The 23767-nt window shown below is 47.5% G+C and overlaps 1 protein-coding gene across 10 annotated transcripts in view; it reads right to left on the reverse strand.

Moving 5' to 3' along the window:
• kif1aa (kinesin family member 1Aa) overlaps positions 1–23767 on the reverse strand; it is a 599030-nt gene that overhangs the window by 131509 nt on the left and 443754 nt on the right. For all 10 annotated transcript variants that reach the window (XM_085990737.1, XM_085990745.1, XM_085990743.1 and 7 more), the window contains 2 exons: positions 22050–22168; positions 20276–20361 (listed from right to left, as the gene is read on the reverse strand). In XM_085990737.1, the coding sequence (XP_085846863.1) occupies positions 20276–20361; positions 22050–22168 (205 nt within the window). The remainder of the gene's footprint in view (positions 1–20275; positions 20362–22049; positions 22169–23767) is intronic.

Consider the following 23767-nt stretch of genomic DNA (forward strand, 5'->3'; position numbering starts at 1 on the left):
GACTGTGGATAATCTCAGTGTTAGGGGTGACTGTGGATAATCTCAGTGTTAGGGGTGACTGTGGATAATCTCAGTGTTAGGGGTGACAGTGGATAATCTCACTGTTAGGGGTGACTGTGGATAACCTCAGTGTTAGGGGTGACTGTGGGTATTCTCAGTGTTAGGGGTGACTGTGGGTATTCTCATAGGCTGGGGTGACTGTGGATAATCTCAGTGTTAGGGGTGACTGTGGATAATCTCAGTGTTAGGGGTGACTGTGGATAATCTCAGGGTTAGGGGTGACTGTGGATAATCTCAGGGTTAGGGGTGACTGTGGATAATCTCAGTGTTAGGGGTGACTGTGGATAATCTCAGTGTTCGGGGTGACTGTGGATAATCTCAGTGTTAGGGGTGACTGTGGATAATCTCAGTGTTAGGGGTGACTGTGGATAATCTCAGGGTTAGGGGTGACTGTGGATAATCTCAGTGTTAGGGGTGACAGTGGATAATCTCACTGTTAGGGGTGACTGTGGATAATCTCAGTGTTAGGGGTGACTGTGGATAATCTCAGTGTTAGGGGTGACTGTGGATAATCTCAGTGTTAGGGGTGACTGTGGGTATTCTCAGTGTTAGGGGTGACTGTGCGTATTCTTATGGGCTGGGGTGACTGTGGATAATCTCAGTGTTAGGGGTGACTGTGGATAATCTCAATGTTAGGGGTGACTGTGGATAATGTCAGTGTTGGGGTGACTGTGGATAATCTCAGTGTTGGGGCGACTGTGGATAATCTCAGTGTTAGGGGTGACTGTGGATAATCTCAGTGTTAGGGGTGACTGTGGATAATCTCAGTGTTAGGGGTGACTGTGGATAATCTCAGTGTTAGGGGTGACTGGATAATCTCAGGGTTAGGGGTTACTGTGGATAATCTCAGTGTTAGGGGTGACTGTGGATAATCTCAGTGTTAGGGGTGACTGTGGGTAATCTCAGTGTTAGGGGTGACTGGATAATCTCAGGGTTAGGGGTTACTGTGGATAATCTCAGTGTTAGGGGTGACTGTGGATAATCTCAGTGTTAGGGTTGACTGTGGATAATCTCAGTGTTAGGGGTGACTGGATAATCTCAGGGTTAGGGGTTACTGTGGATAATCTCAGTGTTAGGGGTGACTGTGGATAATCTCAGTGTTAGGGGTGACTGTGGATAATCTCAGTGTTAGGGGTGACTGTGGATAATCTCAGTGTTAGGGGTGACAGTGGATAATCTCACTGTTAGGGGTTACTGTGGATAACCTCAGTGTTAGGGGTGACTGTGGGTATTCTCAGTGTTAGGGGTGACTGTGGGTATTCTCATAGGCTGGGGTGACTGTGGATAATCTCAGTGTTAGGGGTGACTGTGGATAATCTCAGTGTTAGGGGTGACTGTGGATAATCTCAGGGTTAGGGGTGACTGTGGATAATCTCAGTGTTAGGGGTGACTGTGGATAATCTCAGTGTTCGGGGTGACTGTGGATAATCTCAGTGTTAGGGGTGACTGTGGATAATCTCAGTGTTAGGGGTGACTGTGGATAATCTCAGGGTTAGGGGTGACTGTGGATAATCTCAGTGTTAGGGGTGACAGTGGATAATCTCACTGTTGGGGTGACTGTGGATAATCTCAGTGTTAGGGGTGACTGTGGATAATCTCAGTGTTAGGGGTGACTGTGCATAATCTCAGTGTTAGGGGTGACTGTGGGTATTCTCAGTGTTAGGGGTGACTGTGCCTATTCTTATGGGCTGGGGTGACTGTGGATAATCTCAGTGTTAGGGGTGACTGTGGATAATCTCAATGTTAGGGGTGACTGTGGATAATGTCAGTGTTGGGGTGACTGTGGATAATCTCAGTGTTGGGGCGACTGTGGATAATCTCAGTGTTAGGGGTGACTGTGGATAATCTCAGTGTTAGGGGTGACTGTGGATAATCTCAGTGTTAGGGGTGACTGTGGATAATCTCAGTGTTAGGGGTGACTGGATAATCTCAGGGTTAGGGGTGACTGTGGATAATCTCAGTGTTAGGGGTGACTGTGGATAATCTCAGTGTTAGGGGTGACTGTGGATAACCTCAGTTTAGGGGTGACTGTGGATAATCTCAGTGTTAGGGGTGACTGAGGATAATCTCAGTGTTAGGGGTGACTGTGGATAATCTCAGTGTTAGGGGTGACTGTGGGTATTCTCATGGGCTGGGGTGACTGTGGATAATCTCAGTGTTAGGGGTGACTGAGGATAATCTCAGTGTTAGGGGTGACAGTGGATAATCTCAGTGTTAGCGGTGGCTGTGGATAATCTCAGTGTTAGGGGTGACTGTGGATAATCTCAGTGTTAGGCGTGACTGTGGATAATCTCAGTGTTAGGGGTGGCTGTGGATAATCTCAGTGTTAGGGGTGACTGTGGATAATCTCAGTGTTAGGGGTGACTGTGGATAATCTCAGTGTTAGGGGTGACAGTGGATAATCTCACTGTTAGGGGTGACTGTGGATAGCCTCAGTGTTAGGGGTGACTGTGGGTATTCTCAGTGTTAGGGGTGACTGTGGGTATTCTCATAGGCTGGGGTGACTGTGGATAATCTCAGTGTTAGGGGTGACTGTGGATAATCTCAGTGTTAGGGGTGACTGTGGATAATCTCAGTGTTGGGGCGACTGTGGATAATCTCAGTGTTAGGGGTGACTGTGGATAATCTCAGTGTTAGGGGTGACTGTGGATAATCTCAGTGTTAGGGGTGACTGTGGATAATCTCAGTTTTAGGGGTGACTGTGGATAATCTCAGGGTTAGGGGTGACAGTGGATAATCTCACTGTTAGGGGTGACTGTGGATAATCTCAGTGTTGGGGTGACTGGATAATCTCAGTGTTAGGGGTGACTGTGGATAATCTCAGTGTTAGGGGTGACTGTGGGTATTCTCAGTGTTAGGGGTGACTGTGCGTATTCTTATGGGCTGGCGTGACTGTGGATAATCTCAGTGTTAGGGGTGACTGGATAATCTCAGGGTTCGGGGATACTGTGGATAATCTCAGTGTTAGGGGTGACTGTGGATAATCTCAGTGTTAGGGGTGACTGTGGATAACCTCAGTGTTAGGGGTGACTGTGGATAATCTCAGTGTTAGGGGTGACTGTGGATAATCTCAGTGTTAGGGGTGACTGTGGATAATCTCAGTGTTAGGGGTGACTGTGGGTATTCTCATGGGCTGGGGTGACTGTGGATAATCTCAGCGTTAGGGGTGACTGTGCATAATCTCAGTGTCAGGGGTGACTGTGGATAATCTCAGTGTTAGGGGTGACTGAGGATAATCTCAGTGTTAGGCGTGACTGTAGATAATCTCAGTGTTCGGGGTGGCTGTGGATAATCTCAGTGTTAGGGGTGACTGTTTATAATCTCAGTGTTAGGGGCGACTGTGGATAATCTCAGTGTTAGGGGTGACTGTGGATAATCTCAGTGTTGGGGTGACTGTGGATAATCTCAGTTTTAGGGGTGACTGTGGATAATCTCAGTGTTAGGGGTGACTGTGGATAAATCTCAGTGCTAGGGGTGACTGTGGTTAATCTCAGTGTTAGGGGTGACTGTGGATAATCTCAGTGTTAGGGGTGACTGTGGATAATCTCAGTGTTAGGGGTGACTGTGGGTATTCTCAGTGTTAGGGGTGACTGTGGGTATTCTCATGGTCTGGGGTGACTGTGGATAATCTCAGTGTTAGGGGTGACTGTGGATAATCTCAGTGTTAGGGGTGACTGTGGATAATCTCAGTGTTAGGGGTGACTGGATAATCTCAGTGTTAGGGGTGACTGTGGATAATCTCAGTGTTAGGGGTGACTGGATAATCTCAGGGTTAGGGGTTACTGTGAATAATCTCAGTGTTAGGGGTGACTGCGGATAATCTCAGTGTTAGGGGTGACTGTGGATAATCTCAGTGTTAGGGGTGACTGTGGATAATCTCAGTCTTAGGGGTGACTGTGGATAATCTCAGTGTTAGGGGTGACTGGATAATCTCATGGTTAGGGGTTACTGTGGATAATCTCAGGGTTAGGGGTGACTGTGGATAATCTCAGTGTTAGGGGTGACAGTGGATAATCTCACTGTTAGGGGTGACTGTGGATAACCTCAGTGTTAGGGGTGACTGTGGGTATTCTCAGTGTTAGGGGTGACTGTGGGTAATCTCAGTGTTAGGGGTGACTGTGGATAATCTCAGTGTTAGGGGTGACGGTGGCTATTCTCATGGGCTGGGGTGACTGTGGATAATCTTAGTGTTAGGGGTGGCTGTGGATAATCTCAGTGTTAGGGGTGACTGTGGATAAACTCAGTGTTAGGCGTGACTGTGGATAATCTCAGTGTTGGGGTGGCAGTGGATAATCTCAGTGTTACGGGTGACTGTGGATAATCTCAGTGTTCGGGGTGACTGTGGATAATCTCAGTGTTAGGGGTGGCTGTGGATAATCTCAGAGTTAGGGGTGACTGTGGATAATCTCAGGGTTAGGGGTGACTGTGGATAATCTCAGTGTTAGGGGTGACTGTGGATAATCTCAGTGTTAGGGGTGACAGTGGATAATCTCAGTGTTAGGGGTGACTGTGGATAATCTCACTGTTAGGGGTGACTGTGGATAATCTCAGTGTTAGGGGTGACTGTGGATAATCTCAGTGTTAGGGGTGACTGTGGATAATCTCAGTGTTAGGGGTGACTGTGGATAATCTCAGTGTTAGGGGTGACTGGATAATCTCAGGGTTAGGGGTTACTGTGGATAATCTCAGTGTTAGGGGTGACTGTGGATAATCTCAGTGTTAGGGGTGACTGTGGATAATCTCAGTGTTAGGGGTGACTGGATAATCTCAGGGTTAGGGGTTACTGTGGATAATCTCAGTGTTAGGGGTGACTGTGGATAATCTCAGTGTTAGGGGTGACTGTGGATAATCTCAGTGTTAGGGGTGACTGTGGATAATCTCAGTGTTAGGGGTGACAGTGGATAATCTCACTGTTAGGGGTGACTGTGGATAACCTCAGTGTTAGGGGTGACTGTGGGTATTCTCAGTGTTAGGGGTGACTGTGGGTATTCTCATAGGCTGGGGTGACTGTGGATAATCTCAGTGTTAGTGGTGACTGTGGATAATCTCAGTGTTAGGGGTGACTGTGGATAATCTCAGGGTTAGGGGTGACTGTGGATAATCTCAGGGTTAGGGGTGACTGTGGATAATCTCAGTGTTAGGGGTGACTGTGGATAATCTCAGTGTTCGGGGTGACTGTGGATAATCTCAGTGTTAGGGGTGACTGTGGATAATCTCAGTGTTAGGGGTGACTGTGGATAATCTCAGGGTTAGGGGTGACTGTGGATAATCTCAGTGTTAGGGGTGACAGTGGATAATCTCAGTGTTAGGGGTGACTGTGGATAATCTCAGTGTTAGGGGTGACTGTGGATAATCTCAGTGTTAGGGGTGACTGTGGGTATTCTCAGTGTTAGGGGTGACTGTGCGTATTCTTATGGGCTGGGGTGACTGTGGATAATCTCAGTGTTAGGGGTGACTGTGGATAATCTCAATGTTAGGGGTGACTGTGGATAATGTCAGTGTTGGGGTGACTGTGGATAATCTCAGTGTTGGGGCGACTGTGGATAATCTCAGTGTTAGGGGTGACTGTGGATAATCTCAGTGTTAGGGGTGACTGTGGATAATCTCAGTGTTAGGGGTGACTGTGGATAATCTCAGTGTTAGGGGTGACTGGATAATCTCAGGGTTAGGGGTTACTGTAGATAATCTCAGGGTTAGGGGTGACTGTGGATAATCTCAGTGTTAGGGGTGACTGTGGATAATCTCAGTGTTAGGGGTGACTGGATAATCTCAGGGTTAGGGGTTACTGTGGATAATCTCAGTGTTAGGGGTGACTGTGGATAATCTCAGTGTTAGGGGTGACTGTGGATAATCTCAGTGTTAGGGGTGACTGGATAATCTCAGGGTTAGGGGTTACTGTGGATAATCTCAGTGTTAGGGGTGACTGTGGATAATCTCAGTGTTAGGGGTGACTGTGGATAATCTCAGTGTTAGGGGTGACTGTGGATAATCTCAGTGTTAGGGGTGACAGTGGATAATCTCACTGTTAGGGGTTACTGTGGATATCCTCAGTGTTAGGGGTGACTGTGGGTATTCTCAGTGTTAGGGGTGACTGTGGGTATTCTCATAGGCTGGGGTGACTGTGGATAATCTCAGTGTTAGGGGTGACTGTGGATAATCTCAGTGTTAGGGGTGACTGTGGATAATCTCAGGGTTAGGGGTGACTGTGGATAATCTCAGTGTTAGGGGTGACTGTGGATAATCTCAGTGTTCGGGGTGACTGTGGATAATCTCAGTGTTAGGGGTGACTGTGGATAATCTCAGTGTTAGGGGTGACTGTGGATAATCTCAGGGTTAGGGGTGACTGTGGATAATCTCAGTGTTAGGGGTGACAGTGGATAATCTCACTGTTAGGGGTGACTGTGGATAATCTCAGTGTTAGGGGTGACTGTGGATAATCTCAGTGTTAGGGGTGACTGTGGATAATCTCAGTGTTAGGGGTGACTGTGGGTATTCTCAGTGTTAGGGGTGACTGTGCGTATTCTTATGGGCTGGGGTGACTGTGGATAATCTCAGTGTTAGGGGTGACTGTGGATAATCTCAATGTTAGGGGTGACTGTGGATAATGTCAGTGTTGGGGTGACTGTGGATAATCTCAGTGTTGGGGCGACTGTGGATAATCTCAGTGTTAGGGGTGACTGTGGATAATCTCAGTGTTAGGGGTGACTGTGGATAATCTCAGTGTTAGGGGTGACTGTGGATAATCTCAGTGTTAGGGGTGACTGGATAATCTCAGGGTTAGGGGATACTGTGGATAATCTCAGTGTTAGGGGTGACTGTGGATAATCTCAGTGTTAGGGGTGACTGTGGATAACCTCAGTGTTAGGGGTGACTGTGGATAATCTCAGTGTTAGGGGTGACTGAGGATAATCTCAGTGTTAGGGGTGACTGTGGATAATCTCAGTGTTAGGGGTGACTGTGGGTATTCTCATGGGCTGGGGTGACTGTGGATAATCTCAGTGTTAGGGGTGACTGAGGATAATCTCAGTGTTAGGGGTGACAGTGGATAATCTCAGTGTTAGCGGTGGCTGTGGATAATCTCAGTGTTAGGGGTGACTGTGGATAATCTCAGTGTTAGGCGTGACTGTGGATAATCTCAGTGTTAGGGGTGGCTGTGGATAATCTCAGTGTTAGGGGTGACTGTGGATAATCTCAGTGTTAGGGGTGACTGTGGATAATCTCAGTGTTAGGGGTGACAGTGGATAATCTCACTGTTAGGGGTGACTGTGGATAGCCTCAGTGTTAGGGGTGACTGTGGGTATTCTCAGTGTTAGGGGTGACTGTGGGTATTCTCATAGGCTGGGGTGACTGTGGATAATCTCAGTGTTAGGGGTGACTGTGGATAATCTCAGTGTTAGGGGTGACTGTGGATAATCTCAGTGTTGGGGGTGACTGTGGATAATCTCAGTGTTAGGGGTGACTGAGGATAATCTCAGTGTTAGGGGTGACTGTGGATAATCTCAGTGTTAGGGGTGACTGTGGGTATTCTCATGGGCTGGGGTGACTGTGGATAATCTCAGTGTTAGGGGTGACTGAGGATAATCTCAGTGTTAGGGGTGACAGTGGATAATCTCAGTGTTAGCGGTGGCTGTGGATAATCTCAGTGTTAGGGGTGACTGTGGATAATCTCAGTGTTAGGCGTGACTGTGGATAATCTCAGTGTTAGGGGTGGCTGTGGATAATCTCAGTGTTAGGGGTGACTGTGGATAATCTCAGTGTTAGGGGTGACTGTGGATAATCTCAGTGTTAGGGGTGACAGTGGATAATCTCACTGTTAGGGGTGACTGTGGATAGCCTCAGTGTTAGGGGTGACTGTGGGTATTCTCAGTGTTAGGGGTGACTGTGGGTATTCTCATAGGCTGGGGTGACTGTGGATAATCTCAGTGTTAGGGGTGACTGTGGATAATCTCAGTGTTAGGGGTGACTGTGGATAATCTCAGTGTTGGGGCGACTGTGGATAATCTCAGTGTTAGGGGTGACTGTGGATAATCTCAGTGTTAGGGGTGACTGTGGATAATCTCAGTGTTAGGGGTGACTGTGGATAATCTCAGTTTTAGGGGTGACTGTGGATAATCTCAGGGTTAGGGGTGACAGTGGATAATCTCACTGTTAGGGGTGACTGTGGATAATCTCAGTGTTAGGGGTGACTGGATAATCTCAGTGTTAGGGGTGACTGTGGATAATCTCAGTGTTAGGGGTGACTGTGGGTATTCTCAGTGTTAGGGGTGACTGTGCGTATTCTTATGGGCTGGGGTGACTGTGGATAATCTCAGTGTTAGGGGTGACTGGATAACCTCAGTGTTAGGGGTGACTGTGGATAATCTCAGTGTTAGGGGTGACTGTGGATAATCTCAGTGTTAGGGGTGACTGTGGATAATCTCAGTGTTAGGGGTGACTGTGGGTATTCTCATGGGCTGGGGTGACTGTGGATAATCTCAGTGTTAGGGGTGACTGTGGATAATCTCAGTGTTAGGGGTGACTGTGGATAACCTCAGTGTTAGGGGTGACTGTGGATAATCTCAGTGTTAGGGGTGACTGTGGATAATCTCAGTGTTAGGGGTGACTGTGGATAATCTCAGTGTTAGGGGTGACTGTGGGTATTCTCATGGGCTGGGGTGACTGTGGATAATCTCAGTGTTAGGGGTGACTGTGCATAATCTCAGTGTCAGGGGTGACTGTGGATAATCTCAGTGTTAGGGGTGACTGAGGATAATCTCAGTGTTAGGCGTGACTGTAGATAATCTCAGTGTTCGGGGTGGCTGTGGATAATCTCAGTGTTAGGGGTGACTGTGTATAATCTCAGTGTTAGGAGCGACTGTGGATAATCTCAGTGTTAGGGGTGACTGTGGATAATCTCAGTGTTGGGGTGACTGTGGATAATCTCAGTTTTAGGGGTGACTGTGGATAATCTCAGTGTTAGGGGTGACTGTGGATAAATCTCAGTGCTAGGGGTGACTGTGGATAATCTCAGTGTTAGGGGTGACTGTGGATAATCTCAGTGTTGGGGTGACTGTGGATAATCTCAGTGTTAGGGGTGACTGTGGGTATTCTCAGTGTTAGGGGTGACTGTGGGTATTCTCATGGTCTGGGGTGACTGTGGATAATCTCAGTGTTAGGGGTGACTGTGGATAATCTCAGTGTTAGGGGTGACTGTGGATAATCTCAGTGTTAGGGGTGACTGGATAATCTCAGTGTTAGGGGTGACTGTGGATAATCTCAGTGTTAGGGGTGACTGGATAATCTCAGGGTTAGGGGTTACTGTGAATAATCTCAGTGTTAGGGGTGACTGTGGATAATCTCAGTGTTAGGGGTGACTGTGGATAATCTCAGTGTTAGGGGTGACTGTGGATAATCTCAGTGTTAGGGGTGACTGTGGATAATCTCAGTGTTAGGGGTGACTGGATAATCTCATGGTTAGGGGTTACTGTGGATAATCTCAGTGTTAGGGGTGACTGGATAATCTCAGTGTTAGGCGTGACTGTGGATAATCTCAGGGTTGGGGTGACTGTGGATAATCTCAGTGTTAGGGGTGACAGTGGATAATCTCACTGTTAGGGGTGACTGTGGATAACCTCAGTGTTAGGGGTGACTGTGGGTATTCTCAGTGTTAGGGGTGACTGTGGGTAATCTCAGTGTTAGGGGTGACTGTGGATAATCTCAGTGTTAGGGGTGACGGTGGCTATTCTCATGGGCTGGGGTGACTGTGGATAATCTTAGTGTTAGGGGTGGCTGTGGATAATCTCAGTGTTAGGGGTGACTGTGGATAAACTCAGTGTTAGGCGTGACTGTGGATAATCTCAGTGTTGGGGTGGCAGTGGATAATCTCAGTGTTACGGGTGACTGTGGATAATCTCAGTGTTCGGGGTGACTGTGGATAATCTCAGTGTTAGGGGTGGCTGTGGATAATCTCAGAGTTAGGGGTGACTGTGGATAATCTCAGGGTTAGGGGTGACTGTGGATAATCTCAGTGTTAGGGGTGACTGTGGATAATCTCAGTGTTAGGGGTGACAGTGGATAATCTCAGTGTTAGGGGTGACTGTGGATAATCTCACTGTTAGGGGTGACTGTGGATAATCTCAGTGTTAGGGGTGACTGTGGATAATCTCAGTGTTAGGGGTGACTGTGGATAATCTCAGTGTTAGGGGTGACTGTGGATAATCTCAGTGTTAGGGGTGACTGGATAATCTCAGGGTTAGGGGTTACTGTGGATAATCTCAGTGTTAGGGGTGACTGTGGATAATCTCAGTGTTAGGGGTGACTGTGGATAATCTCAGTGTTAGGGGTGACTGGATAATCTCAGGGTTAGGGGTTACTGTGGATAATCTCAGTGTTAGGGGTGACTGTGGATAATCTCAGTGTTAGGGGTGACTGTGGATAATCTCAGTGTTAGGGGTGACTGTGGATAATCTCAGTGTTAGGGGTGACAGTGGATAATCTCACTGTTAGGGGTGACTGTGGATAACCTCAGTGTTAGGGGTGACTGTGGGTATTCTCAGTGTTAGGGGTGACTGTGGGTATTCTCATAGGCTGGGGTGACTGTGGATAATCTCAGTGTTAGGGGTGACTGTGGATAATCTCAGTGTTAGGGGTGACTGTGGATAATCTCAGGGTTAGGGGTGACTGTGGATAATCTCAGGGTTAGGGGTGACTGTGGATAATCTCAGTGTTAGGGGTGACTGTGGATAATCTCAGTGTTCGGGGTGACTGTGGATAATCTCAGTGTTAGGGGTGACTGTGGATAATCTCAGTGTTAGGGGTGACTGTGGATAATCTCAGGGTTAGGGGTGACTGTGGATAATCTCAGTGTTAGGGGTGACAGTGGATAATCTCACTGTTAGGGGTGACTGTGGATAATCTCAGTGTTAGGGGTGACTGTGGATAATCTCAGTGTTAGGGGTGACTGTGGATAATCTCAGTGTTAGGGGTGACTGTGGGTATTCTCAGTGTTAGGGGTGACTGTGCGTATTCTTATGGGCTGGGGTGACTGTGGATAATCTCAGTGTTAGGGGTGACTGTGGATAATCTCAATGTTAGGGGTGACTGTGGATAATGTCAGTGTTGGGGTGACTGTGGATAATCTCAGTGTTGGGGCGACTGTGGATAATCTCAGTGTTAGGGGTGACTGTGGATAATCTCAGTGTTAGGGGTGACTGTGGATAATCTCAGTGTTAGGGGTGACTGTGGATAATCTCAGTGTTAGGGGTGACTGGATAATCTCAGGGTTAGGGGTTACTGTGGATAATCTCAGTGTTAGGGGTGACTGTGGATAATTTCAGTGTTAGGGGTGACTGTGGATAATCTCAGTGTTAGGGGTGACTGGATAATCTCAGGGTTAGGGGTTACTGTGGATAATCTCAGTGTTAGGGGTGACTGTGGATAATCTCAGTGTTAGGGGTGACTGTGGATAATCTCAGTGTTAGGGGTGACTGGATAATCTCAGGGTTAGGGGTTACTGTGGATAATCTCAGTGTTAGGGGTGACTGTGGATAATCTCAGTGTTAGGGGTGACTGTGGATAATCTCAGTGTTAGGGGTGACTGTGGATAATCTCAGTGTTAGGGGTGACAGTGGATAATCTCACTGTTAGGGGTTACTGTGGATATCCTCAGTGTTAGGGGTGACTGTGGGTATTCTCAGTGTTAGGGGTGACTGTGGGTATTCTCATAGGCTGGGGTGACTGTGGATAATCTCAGTGTTAGGGGTGACTGTGGATAATCTCAGGGTTAGGGGTGACTGTGGATAATCTCAGTGTTAGGGGTGACTGTGGATAATCTCAGTGTTCGGGGTGACTGTGGATAATCTCAGTGTTAGGGGTGACTGTGGATAATCTCAGTGTTAGGGGTGACTGTGGATAATCTCAGGGTTAGGGGTGACTGTGGATAATCTCAGTGTTAGGGGTGACAGTGGATAATCTCACTGTTAGGGGTGACTGTGGATAATCTCAGTGTTAGGGGTGACTGTGGATAATCTCAGTGTTAGGGGTGACTGTGGATAATCTCAGTGTTAGGGGTGACTGTGGGTATTCTCAGTGTTAGGGGTGACTGTGCGTATTCTTATGGGCTGGGGTGACTGTGGATAATCTCAGTGTTAGGGGTGACTGTGGATAATCTCAATGTTAGGGGTGACTGTGGATAATGTCAGTGTTGGGGTGACTGTGGATAATCTCAGTGTTGGGGCGACTGTGGATAATCTCAGTGTTAGGGGTGACTGTGGATAATCTCAGTGTTAGGGGTGACAGTGGATAATCTCACTGTTAGGGGTTACTGTGGATATCCTCAGTGTTAGGGGTGACTGTGGGTATTCTCAGTGTTAGGGGTGACTGTATAATCTCAGGGTTAGGGGATACTGTGGATAATCTCAGTGTTAGGGGTGACTGTGGATAATCTCAGTGTTAGGGGTGACTGTGGATAACCTCAGTGTTAGGGGTGACTGTGGATAATCTCAGTGTTAGGGGTGACTGAGGATAATCTCAGTGTTAGGGGTGACTGTGGATAATCTCAGTGTTAGGGGTGACTGTGGGTATTCTCATGGGCTGGGGTGACTGTGGATAATCTCAGTGTTAGGGGTGACTGAGGATAATCTCAGTGTTAGGGGTGACAGTGGATAATCTCAGTGTTAGCGGTGGCTGTGGATAATCTCAGTGTTAGGGGTGACTGTGGATAATCTCAGTGTTAGGCGTGACTGTGGATAATCTCAGTGTTAGGGGTGGCTGCGGATAATCTCAGTGTTAGGGGTGACTGTGGATAATCTCAGTGTTAGGGGTGACTGTGGATAATCTCAGTGTTAGGGGTGACTGTGGATAATCTCACTGTTAGGGGTGACTGGATAATCTCAGTGTTAGGGGTGACTGTGGATAATCTCAGTGTTAGGGGTGACTGTGGGTATTCTCAGTGTTAGGGGTGACTGTGCGTATTCTTATGGGCTGGGGTGACTGTGGATAATCTCAGTGTTAGGGGTGACTGGATAATCTCAGGGTTAGGGGATACTGTGGATAATCTCAGTGTTAGGGGTGACTGTGGATAATCTCAGTGTTAGGGGTGACTGTGGATAACCTCAGTGTTAGGGGTGACTGTGGATAATCTCAGTGTTAGGGGTGACTGTGGATAATCTCAGTGTTAGGGGTGACTGTGGATAATCTCAGTGTTAGGGGTGACTGTGGGTATTCTCATGGGCTGGGGTGACTGTGGATAATCTCAGTGTTAGGAGTGGCTGTGGATAATCTCAGTGTTAGGGGTGACTGTGGATAATCTCAGTGTTAGGCGTGACTGTGGATAATCTCAGTGTTAGGGGTGGCTGTGGATAATCTCAGTGTTAGGGGTGACTGTGCATAATCTCAGTGTCAGGGGTGACTGTGGATAATCTCAGTGTTAGGGGTGACTGAGGATAATCTCAGTGTTAGGCGTGACTGTAGATAATCTCAGTGTTCGGGGTGGCTGTGGATAATCTCAGTGTTAGGGGTGACTGTGTATAATCTCAGTGTTAGGGGCGACTGTGGATAATCTCAGTGTTAGGGGTGACTGTGGATAATCTCAGTGTTGGGGTGACTGTGGATAATCTCAGTTTTAGGGGTGACTGTGGATAATCTCAGTGTTAGGGGTGACTGTGGATAAATCTCAGTGCTAGGGGTGACTGTGGATAATCTCAGTGTTAGGGGTGACTGTGGATAATCTCAGTGTTAGGGGTGACTGTGGATAATCTCAGTGTTAGGGGTGACTGTGGGTATTCTCAGTGTTAGGGGTGACTGTGGGTATTCTCATGGTCTGGGGTGACTGTGGATAATCTCAGTGTTAGGGGTGACTGTGGATAATCTCAGTGTTAGGGGTGACTGTGGATAATCTCAGTGTTAGGGGTGACTGGATAATCTCAGTGTTAGGGGTGACTGTGGATAATCTCAGTGTTAGGGGTGACTGGATAATCTCAGGGTTAGGGGTTACTGTGAATAATCTCAGTGTTAGGGGTGACTGTGGATAATCTCAGTGTTAGGGGTGACTGTGGATAATCTCAGTGTTAGGGGTGACTGTGGATAATCTCAGTGTTAGGGGTGACTGTGGATAATCTCAGTGTTAGGGGTGACTGGATAATCTCATGGTTAGGGGTTACTGTGGATAATCTCAGTGTTAGGGGTGACTGAATAATCTCAGTGTTAGGCGTGACTGTGGATAATCTCAGGGTTAGGGGTGACTGTGGATAATCTCAGTGTTAGGGGTGACAGTGGATAATCTCACTGTTAGGGGTGACTGTGGATAACCTCAGTGTTAGGGGTGACTGTGGGTATTCTCAGTGTTAGGGGTGACTGTGGGTAATCTCAGTGTTAGGGGTGACTGTGGATAATCTCAGTGTTAGGGGTGACGGTGGCTATTCTCATGGGCTGGGGTGACTGTGGATAATCTTAGTGTTAGGGGTGGCTGTGGATAATCTCAGTGTTAGGGGTGACTGTGGATAAACTCAGTGTTAGGCGTGACTGTGGATAATCTCAGTGTTGGGGTGGCAGTGGATAATCTCAGTGTTACGGGTGACTGTGGATAATCTCAGTGTTCGGGGTGACTGTGGATAATCTCAGTGTTAGGGGTGGCTGTGGATAATCTCAGAGTTAGGGGTGACTGTGGATAATCTCAGGGTTAGGGGTGACTGTGGATAATCTCAGTGTTAGGGGTGACTGTGGATAATCTCAGTGTTAGGGGTGACAGTGGATAATCTCAGTGTTAGGGGTGACTGTGGATAATCTCACTGTTAGGGGTGACTGTGGATAACCTCAGTGTTCGGGGTGACTGCGGGTATTCTCAGTGTTTGGGGTGACTGTGGGTATTCTGATGGGCTGGGGTGACTGTGGATAATCTCAGTGTTAGGTGTGACTGTGGATAATCTCAGTGTTAGGGGTGACTGTGGATAATCTCAGTGTTAGGCGTGACTGTGGATAATCTCAGTGTTAGGGGTGACTGTGGATAATCTCAGTGTTAGGGGTGACTGTGGATAATCTCAGTGTTAGGGGTGGCTGTGGATAATCTCAGTGTTAGGGGTGGCTGTGGATAATCTCAGTGTTAGGGGTGACTGTGGATAATCTCAGTGTTAGGGGTGACTGTGGATAATCTCAGTGTTAGGGGTGACTGTGGATAATCTCAGTGTTAGGCGTGACTGTGGATAATCTCAGTGTTAGGGGTGGCTGTGGATAATCTCAGTGTTAGGGGTGACTGTGGATAATCTCAGTGTTAGGGGTGGCTGTGGATAATCTCAGTGTTAGGGGTGACTGTGGATAATCTCAGTGTTAGGGGTGACTGTGGATAATCTCAGTGTTAGGCGTGACTGTGGATAATCTCAGTGTTAGGGGTGACTGTGGATAATCTCAGTGTTAGGCGTGACTGTGGATAATCTCAGTGTTAGGGGTGACTGTGGATAATCTCAGTGTTAGGGGTGACTGTGGATAATCTCAGTGTTAGGGGTGGCTGTGGATAATCTCAGTGTTAGGGGTGACTGTGGATAATCTCAGTGTTAGGGGTGACTGTGGATAATCTCAGTGTTAGGGGTGACTGTGGATAATCTCAGTGTTAGGGGTGACTGTGGATAATCTCAGTGTTAGGGGTGACTGTGGATAATCTCAGTGTTAGGGGTGACTGTGGATAATCTCAGTGTTAGGCGTGACTGTGGATAATCTCAGTGTTAGGGGTGACTGTGGATAATCTCAGTGTTAGGGGTGACTGGATAATCTCAGGGTTAGGGGTTACTGTGGATAATCTCAGTGTTAGGGGTGACTGTGGATAATCTCAGTGTTAGGGGTGACTGTGGATAATCTCAGTGTTAGGGGTGACTGTGGATAATCTCAGTGTTAGGGGTGACAGTGGATAATCTCACTGTTAGGGGTTACTGTGGATATCCTCAGTGTTAGGGGTGACTGTGGGTATTCTCAGTGTTAGGGGTGACTGTGGGTATTCTCATAGGCTGGGGTGACTGTGGATAATCTCAGTGTTAGGGGTGACTGTGGATAATCTCAGTGTTAGGGGTGACTGTGGATAATCTCAGGGTTAGGGGTGACTGTGGATAATCTCAGTGTTAGGGGTGACTGTGGATAATCTCAGTGTTCGGGGTGACTGTGGATAATCTCAGTGTTAGGGGTGACTGTGGATAATCTCAGTGTTAGGGGTGACTGTGGATAATCTCAGGGTTAGGGGTGACTGTGGATAATCTCAGTGTTAGGGGTGACAGTGGATAATCTCACTGTTAGGGGTGACTGTGGATAATCTCAGTGTTAGGGGTGACTGTGGATAATCTCAGTGTTAGGGGTGACTGTGGATAATCTCAGTGTTAGGGGTGACTGTGGGTATTCTCAGTGTTAGGGGTGACTGTGCGTATTCTTATGGGCTGGGGTGACTGTGGATAATCTCAGTGTTAGGGGTGACTGTGGATAATCTCAATGTTAGGGGTGACTGTGGATAATGTCAGTGTTGGGGTGACTGTGGATAATCTCAGTGTTGGGGCGACTGTGGATAATCTCAGTGTTAGGGGTGACTGTGGATAATCTCAGTGTTAGGGGTGACAGTGGATAATCTCACTGTTAGGGGTTACTGTGGATATCCTCAGTGTTAGGGGTGACTGTGGGTATTCTCAGTGTTAGGGGTGACTGGATAATCTCAGGGTTAGGGGATACTGTGGATAATCTCAGTGTTAGGGGTGACTGTGGATAATCTCAGTGTTAGGGGTGACTGTGGATAACCTCAGTGTTAGGGGTGACTGTGGATAATCTCAGTGTTAGGGGTGACTGAGGATAATCTCAGTGTTAGGGGTGACTGTGGATAATCTCAGTGTTAGGGGTGACTGTGGGTATTCTCATGGGCTGGGGTGACTGTGGATAATCTCAGTGTTAGGGGTGACTGAGGATAATCTCAGTGTTAGGGGTGACAGTGGATAATCTCAGTGTTAGCGGTGGCTGTGGATAATCTCAGTGTTAGGGGTGACTGTGGATAATCTCAGTGTTAGGCGTGACTGTGGATAATCTCAGTGTTAGGGGTGGCTGCGGATAATCTCAGTGTTAGGGGTGACTGTGGATAATCTCAGTGTTAGGGGTGACTGTGGATAATCTCAGTGTTAGGGGTGACTGTGGATAATCTCACTGTTAGGGGTGACTGGATAATCTCAGTGTTAGGGGTGACTGTGGATAATCTCAGTGTTAGGGGTGACTGTGGGTATTCTCAGTGTTAGGGGTGACTGTGCGTATTCTTATGGGCTGGGGTGACTGTGGATAATCTCAGTGTTAGGGGTGACTGGATAATCTCAGGGTTAGGGGATACTGTGGATAATCTCAGTGTTAGGGGTGACTGTGGATAATCTCAGTGTTAGGGGTGACTGTGGATAACCTCAGTGTTAGGGGTGACTGTGGATAATCTCAGTGTTAGGGGTGACTGTGGATAATCTCAGTGTTAGGGGTGACTGTGGATAATCTCAGTGTTAGGGGTGACTGTGGGTATTCTCATGGGCTGGGGTGACTGTGGATAATCTCAGTGTTAGGAGTGGCTGTGGATAATCTCAGTGTTAGGGGTGACTGTGGATAATCTCAGTGTTAGGCGTGACTGTGGATAATCTCAGTGTTAGGGGTGGCTGTGGATAATCTCAGTGTTAGGGGTGACTGTGCATAATCTCAGTGTCAGGGGTGACTGTGGATAATCTCAGTGTTAGGGGTGACTGAGGATAATCTCAGTGTTAGGCGTGACTGTAGATAATCTCAGTGTTCGGGGTGGCTGTGGATAATCTCAGTGTTAGGGGTGACTGTGTATAATCTCAGTGTTAGGGGCGACTGTGGATAATCTCAGTGTTAGGGGTGACTGTGGATAATCTCAGTGTTGGGGTGACTGTGGATAATCTCAGTTTTAGGGGTGACTGTGGATAATCTCAGTGTTAGGGGTGACTGTGGATAAATCTCAGTGCTAGGGGTGACTGTGGATAATCTCAGTGTTAGGGGTGACTGTGGATAATCTCAGTGTTAGGGGTGACTGTGGATAATCTCAGTGTTAGGGGTGACTGTGGGTATTCTCAGTGTTAGGGGTGACTGTGGGTATTCTCATGGTCTGGGGTGACTGTGGATAATCTCAGTGTTAGGGGTGACTGTGGATAATCTCAGTGTTAGGGGTGACTGTGGATAATCTCAGTGTTAGGGGTGACTGGATAATCTCAGTGTTAGGGGTGACTGTGGATAATCTCAGTGTTAGGGGTGACTGGATAATCTCAGGGTTAGGGGTTACTGTGAATAATCTCAGTGTTAGGGGTGACTGTGGATAATCTCAGTGTTAGGGGTGACTGTGGATAATCTCAGTGTTAGGGGTGACTGTGGATAATCTCAGTGTTAGGGGTGACTGTGGATAATCTCAGTGTTAGGGGTGACTGGATAATCTCATGGTTAGGGGTTACTGTGGATAATCTCAGTGTTAGGGGTGACTGAATAATCTCAGTGTTAGGCGTGACTGTGGATAATCTCAGGGTTAGGGGTGACTGTGGATAATCTCAGTGTTAGGGGTGACAGTGGATAATCTCACTGTTAGGGGTGACTGTGGATAACCTCAGTGTTAGGGGTGACTGTGGGTATTCTCAGTGTTAGGGGTGACTGTGGGTAATCTCAGTGTTAGGGGTGACTGTGGATAATCTCAGTGTTAGGGGTGACGGTGGCTATTCTCATGGGCTGGGGTGACTGTGGATAATCTTAGTGTTAGGGGTGGCTGTGGATAATCTCAGTGTTAGGGGTGACTGTGGATAAACTCAGTGTTAGGCGTGACTGTGGATAATCTCAGTGTTGGGGTGGCAGTGGATAATCTCAGTGTTACGGGTGACTGTGGATAATCTCAGTGTTCGGGGTGACTGTGGATAATCTCAGTGTTAGGGGTGGCTGTGGATAATCTCAGAGTTAGGGGTGACTGTGGATAATCTCAGGGTTAGGGGTGACTGTGGATAATCTCAGTGTTAGGGGTGACTGTGGATAATCTCAGTGTTAGGGGTGACAGTGGATAATCTCAGTGTTAGGGGTGACTGTGGATAATCTCACTGTTAGGGGTGACTGTGGATAACCTCAGTGTTCGGGGTGACTGCGGGTATTCTCAGTGTTTGGGGTGACTGTGGGTATTCTGATGGGCTGGGGTGACTGTGGATAATCTCAGTGTTAGGTGTGACTGTGGATAATCTCAGTGTTAGGGGTGACTGTGGATAATCTCAGTGTTAGGCGTGACTGTGGATAATCTCAGTGTTAGGGGTGACTGTGGATAATCTCAGTGTTAGGGGTGACTGTGGATAATCTCAGTGTTAGGGGTGGCTGTGGATAATCTCAGTGTTAGGGGTGGCTGTGGATAATCTCAGTGTTAGGGGTGACTGTGGATAATCTCAGTGTTAGGGGTGACTGTGGATAATCTCAGTGTTAGGGGTGACTGTGGATAATCTCAGTGTTAGGCGTGACTGTGGATAATCTCAGTGTTAGGGGTGGCTGTGGATAATCTCAGTGTTAGGGGTGACTGTGGATAATCTCAGTGTTAGGGGTGGCTGTGGATAATCTCAGTGTTAGGGGTGACTGTGGATAATCTCAGTGTTAGGGGTGACTGTGGATAATCTCAGTGTTAGGCGTGACTGTGGATAATCTCAGTGTTAGGGGTGACTGTGGATAATCTCAGTGTTAGGCGTGACTGTGGATAATCTCAGTGTTAGGGGTGACTGTGGATAATCTCAGTGTTAGGGGTGACTGTGGATAATCTCAGTGTTAGGGGTGGCTGTGGATAATCTCAGTGTTAGGGGTGACTGTGGATAATCTCAGTGTTAGGGGTGACTGTGGATAATCTCAGTGTTAGGGGTGACTGTGGATAATCTCAGTGTTAGGGGTGACTGTGGATAATCTCAGTGTTAGGGGTGACTGTGGATAATCTCAGTGTTAGGGGTGACTGTGGATAATCTCAGTGTTAGGGGTGGCTGTGGGTATTCTCAGGATTAGGGGTTGGTTTTAGCATCAAAATTACAAGTTTACTTCCAATTAAAGATATATCAGCCCAGATGTCCTCAATATATGAGACATGAATTTAGAAGTGTGTGCATGAAGTTTTATGCTTTTGATAAATTATTTTTCACTTCCTTCCTGTCTAGTCCTTTTTTCCAGTGAGCCATGTGTAGTGGGGTTCAGGAGGTGACCACGTGAAGGAGAAACCTGCTAGTCGGCTTACCTTCTCAAAGTGCTGGTCATCAAAGGAGATCTTGGCTGTTCCTGATTGTCGAACCCCAGAACCATAATCTGGAGCTTCCTCATCGGCTAAAAACAGACACAATAAAGTAATATTACTCAATGGATTGAAGCTGTGTGTAATGAATGCTGTACCCTCCCTGAATCCACTTTGCTACCAGCGCTTGATTCATGACTTACCTGAGGAAGGACATTATTGCCATGGAAGGAGTGCAGCGAAGATTCACCAGGCTGATACCTGGGATGGCAGGAATGACGTATGAGGAGAGATTGTGTCAATTGGGCTTATACTCACTGGAGTTTAGAAGATTGAAAGGGGATCTCATCGAAACCTATAAAATTCTGTCAGGTCTGGACAGACTAGATGCAGGAAGGATGTTTCTGATGGCCGGGGAGTCCAGAACCAGGGGTCATAGTCTAAGGATAAGGGATAAGCCATTTAGGACTGAAATGAGGAGGAATTTCTTCACCCAGAGAGTGGTGAACCTGTGGAATTCTCTGCCACAGAGGGCGGTGGAGGCCAGTTCATTAAATATATTCAAGAAGAAGTTGGATATATTTCTTAAGGCTAAAGGGATCAAGGGATATGGGGAGAAGGCAGGGACAGGCTACTGAATTTGGATGATCAGCCATGATCTCATTGAATGGCGGAGCAGGCTTGAAGGGCCGAATGGCCTACTCCTGCTCCTATCTTCTATGTTTCTATGACAGCCTCTGCTTCTTAGCTGATGGGATTAAGAGTGCCATGCTCCAAGTTTCCATCCAATGGGAAGACTAACTGTGCCAACATGGCCTAGCTTAGTGCAGATTAAAGGTTGGTAATTTGAATATGAAGGCACTAATAACAGGGGGTAATTTTACCTAACCTGCTCAGCACAAAACTGATAGGATCGGACGAACTGCCCGCTTTTCACCCCGCCCCGATTATTCATTCCACAATGGAATGGAAAATTGGGCTGGGTGTAAAAGGTGTAGCCAATCCAATCTGGTCAGTTCCTCGACCGGCGAGTGTGAAAGGAGTGTCTGGCCCACTGTTCCACACAGTCCCAGCGTGTGAAAGGACAGTGTCTGACCCACTGTACGACCCAGTCCCAGAGTGTGAAAGGACAGTGTCTGACCCACTGTACGACCCAGTCCCAGAGTGTGAAAGGACAGTGTCTGACCCACTGTTCCACACAGTCCCAGCGTGTGAAAGGACAGTGTCTGACCCACTGTACCACCCAGTCCCAGAGTGTGAAAGGACAGTGTCTGACTGACTGTACCACCCAGTCCCAGAGTGTGAAAGGACAGTGTCTGACCCACTGTACCACCCAATCGCAGAGTGTGAAAGGACAGTGTCTAACCCACTGTACCACACAGTCCCAGAGTGTGAAAGGACAGTGTCTGACCCACTGTACGACCCATTCCCAGAGTGTGAAAGGACAGTGTCTAACCCACTGTACCACACAGTCCCAGAGTGTGAAAGGACAGTGTCTGACCCACTGTACCACCCAGTCCCAGAGTGTGAAAGGACAGTGTCTGACCCACTGTACCACCCAGTCCCAGAGTGTGAAAGGACAGTGTCTGACCCTCTGTGCCACCCAGTCCCAGAGTGTGAAAGGACAGTGTCTGACCCACTGTACCACCCAGTCCCAGAGTGTGAAAGGACAGTGTCTGACCCACTGTACCACCCAGTCCCAGAGTGTGAAAGGACAGTGTCTGACCCACTGTACCACCCAGTTCCCCTGGAGTTTGCTCTTCCACATGTTCTTACTTACCAGAAATGGCCTGAACAGCCACACGTAGAAATCCTTTGACCTCTCCCTTCTCACTGACTATTGCCACACGGTGTACCAGTGGCACTGGGTATAGCAGGTTACTGAGATAAACAAATGCTCTGGAAAGAAGAACACAAAACACATCAGCCAATCTGCCCAACACCACTTCACGCCATAGGTGGTTCTACACTTCCTCACTGGCTCAGGGACTTCACAGCTGGGTCTGGTAGAAAACATGGCAATGATAGTTTGTTTGATTTTCTTGCAACTGAAGGGGGGTAAGCCAAGAATTTTTGAATTCAGCGCCCCTTCCATTGGGATTGTGAGAGGGAGTGGATGTTGGTAAATAGGAATGACCAAAGGTTTGGATTTGATGTTTATCTTTCCCACTGTTTTCAGCAGATACTGATGTGGTGCTGGTTTCATTTGAACACAGTCACTCCACTTTGCTGCTTATTACTTTTATGGGTTTTCTTCTACCCCACACGAAGCGACTACTTGGTCCATAGAAGGAACCAGCTTGATTGGCCAAATGGCCTTTTCTCATTCTTAGCTGTCATGTGTCAACCTAATAGGTTGCTGGCAAAGCAAGGAGGCTGGCAATACTGGTCCCAGCACACCTTGCTGTTTGAATCCACTTATCTCAGACGGGCCAGTATTACCAGTTCTTGGCCAAATTGTGAATTGAATATTGTGTTCAATCAGGTTGTCCCACTGTCCAGAATGGAGGAGAATTGTGAGAGACCATTGCTCACCCTGCCTCCATTTAAATCACGCCTCCTGCTAACCCATCGTGTGCTGGAAGCTCGGAAGTCGCCACGGCATGATCATGTCTGCTTGCCAGCTGGAGAAGGATGCCTGGTGGCAAGCTTGAAGGACATTGAAATGGGGGTAGAGGCGAAGCAGAAATGAGAATTCAGGTAATACCAATTTGGACGTGTGTAGTAGAAGGGCTGAGGGCAGTGAACCAGAACAGTGTGGTCCAACTGCATCACCTCTGAGTCCCACAGCACAGAATATTGTGGTTATGTACTGATCAGCTGGTTCACTTTGTGACCGGATCCAGTTCAAAGCTAAATGTAATGTTTTCTACATCCAACAGCACAAATCTGCCATTTAACAGGGACACCAGCATTCTGATGTCCTGCTTCTTCCATCTAAACTTCACGCAACCATGGGTGTCACCTTTGGATACTCAAAGATAGTAACTGGTATGATCGTGTCTCATGACAGCATCTCCAGCTGCAGTATTAGGACTCCTAATACCAGCCCAACCAACCAATCACTCGTACCTAGCACTTTCTTCATACACCGTTCTTCAATAAACCACGTTCTGATGAGCCACATCTTCCCAGTCAAGGGTTGAAAGTAAATCATCCAATTTGATTATAGACGATCTTTCGATGAGGTCCATCAAATGTACAGGCTGGTTGACTATTGTAGCAGCTACAATATTAATTTCTGAAGCTGCAGGTGCAGTACTGGGTGTCAGTGTTGTGTAACACTCAAACCCATCAGAACCATTTGTGCAGAGTGGCACTGCTCTCAGCTAAACAACAGGCTTCAAACTCCTCTTATGTCCTCTTTTTAGTGCTTTGGTTAATGTGCACCATTTTAATGATGATGATATGGGTTGGAAGGTTGCTGCAAACACACTAACTAGTGTGCTAAATAAGAGTGCTCAGAGGAACTTCACACCTTCAGTGTCATATCTCAGC

The sequence above is a fragment of the Somniosus microcephalus genome, chromosome 6 (genome assembly GCF_052327205.1).
Source record: "Somniosus microcephalus isolate GS21.2 chromosome 6, FLI_Smic_1.0, whole genome shotgun sequence".
NCBI classification, from domain to species: Eukaryota; Metazoa; Chordata; class Chondrichthyes; order Squaliformes; family Somniosidae; genus Somniosus; species Somniosus microcephalus.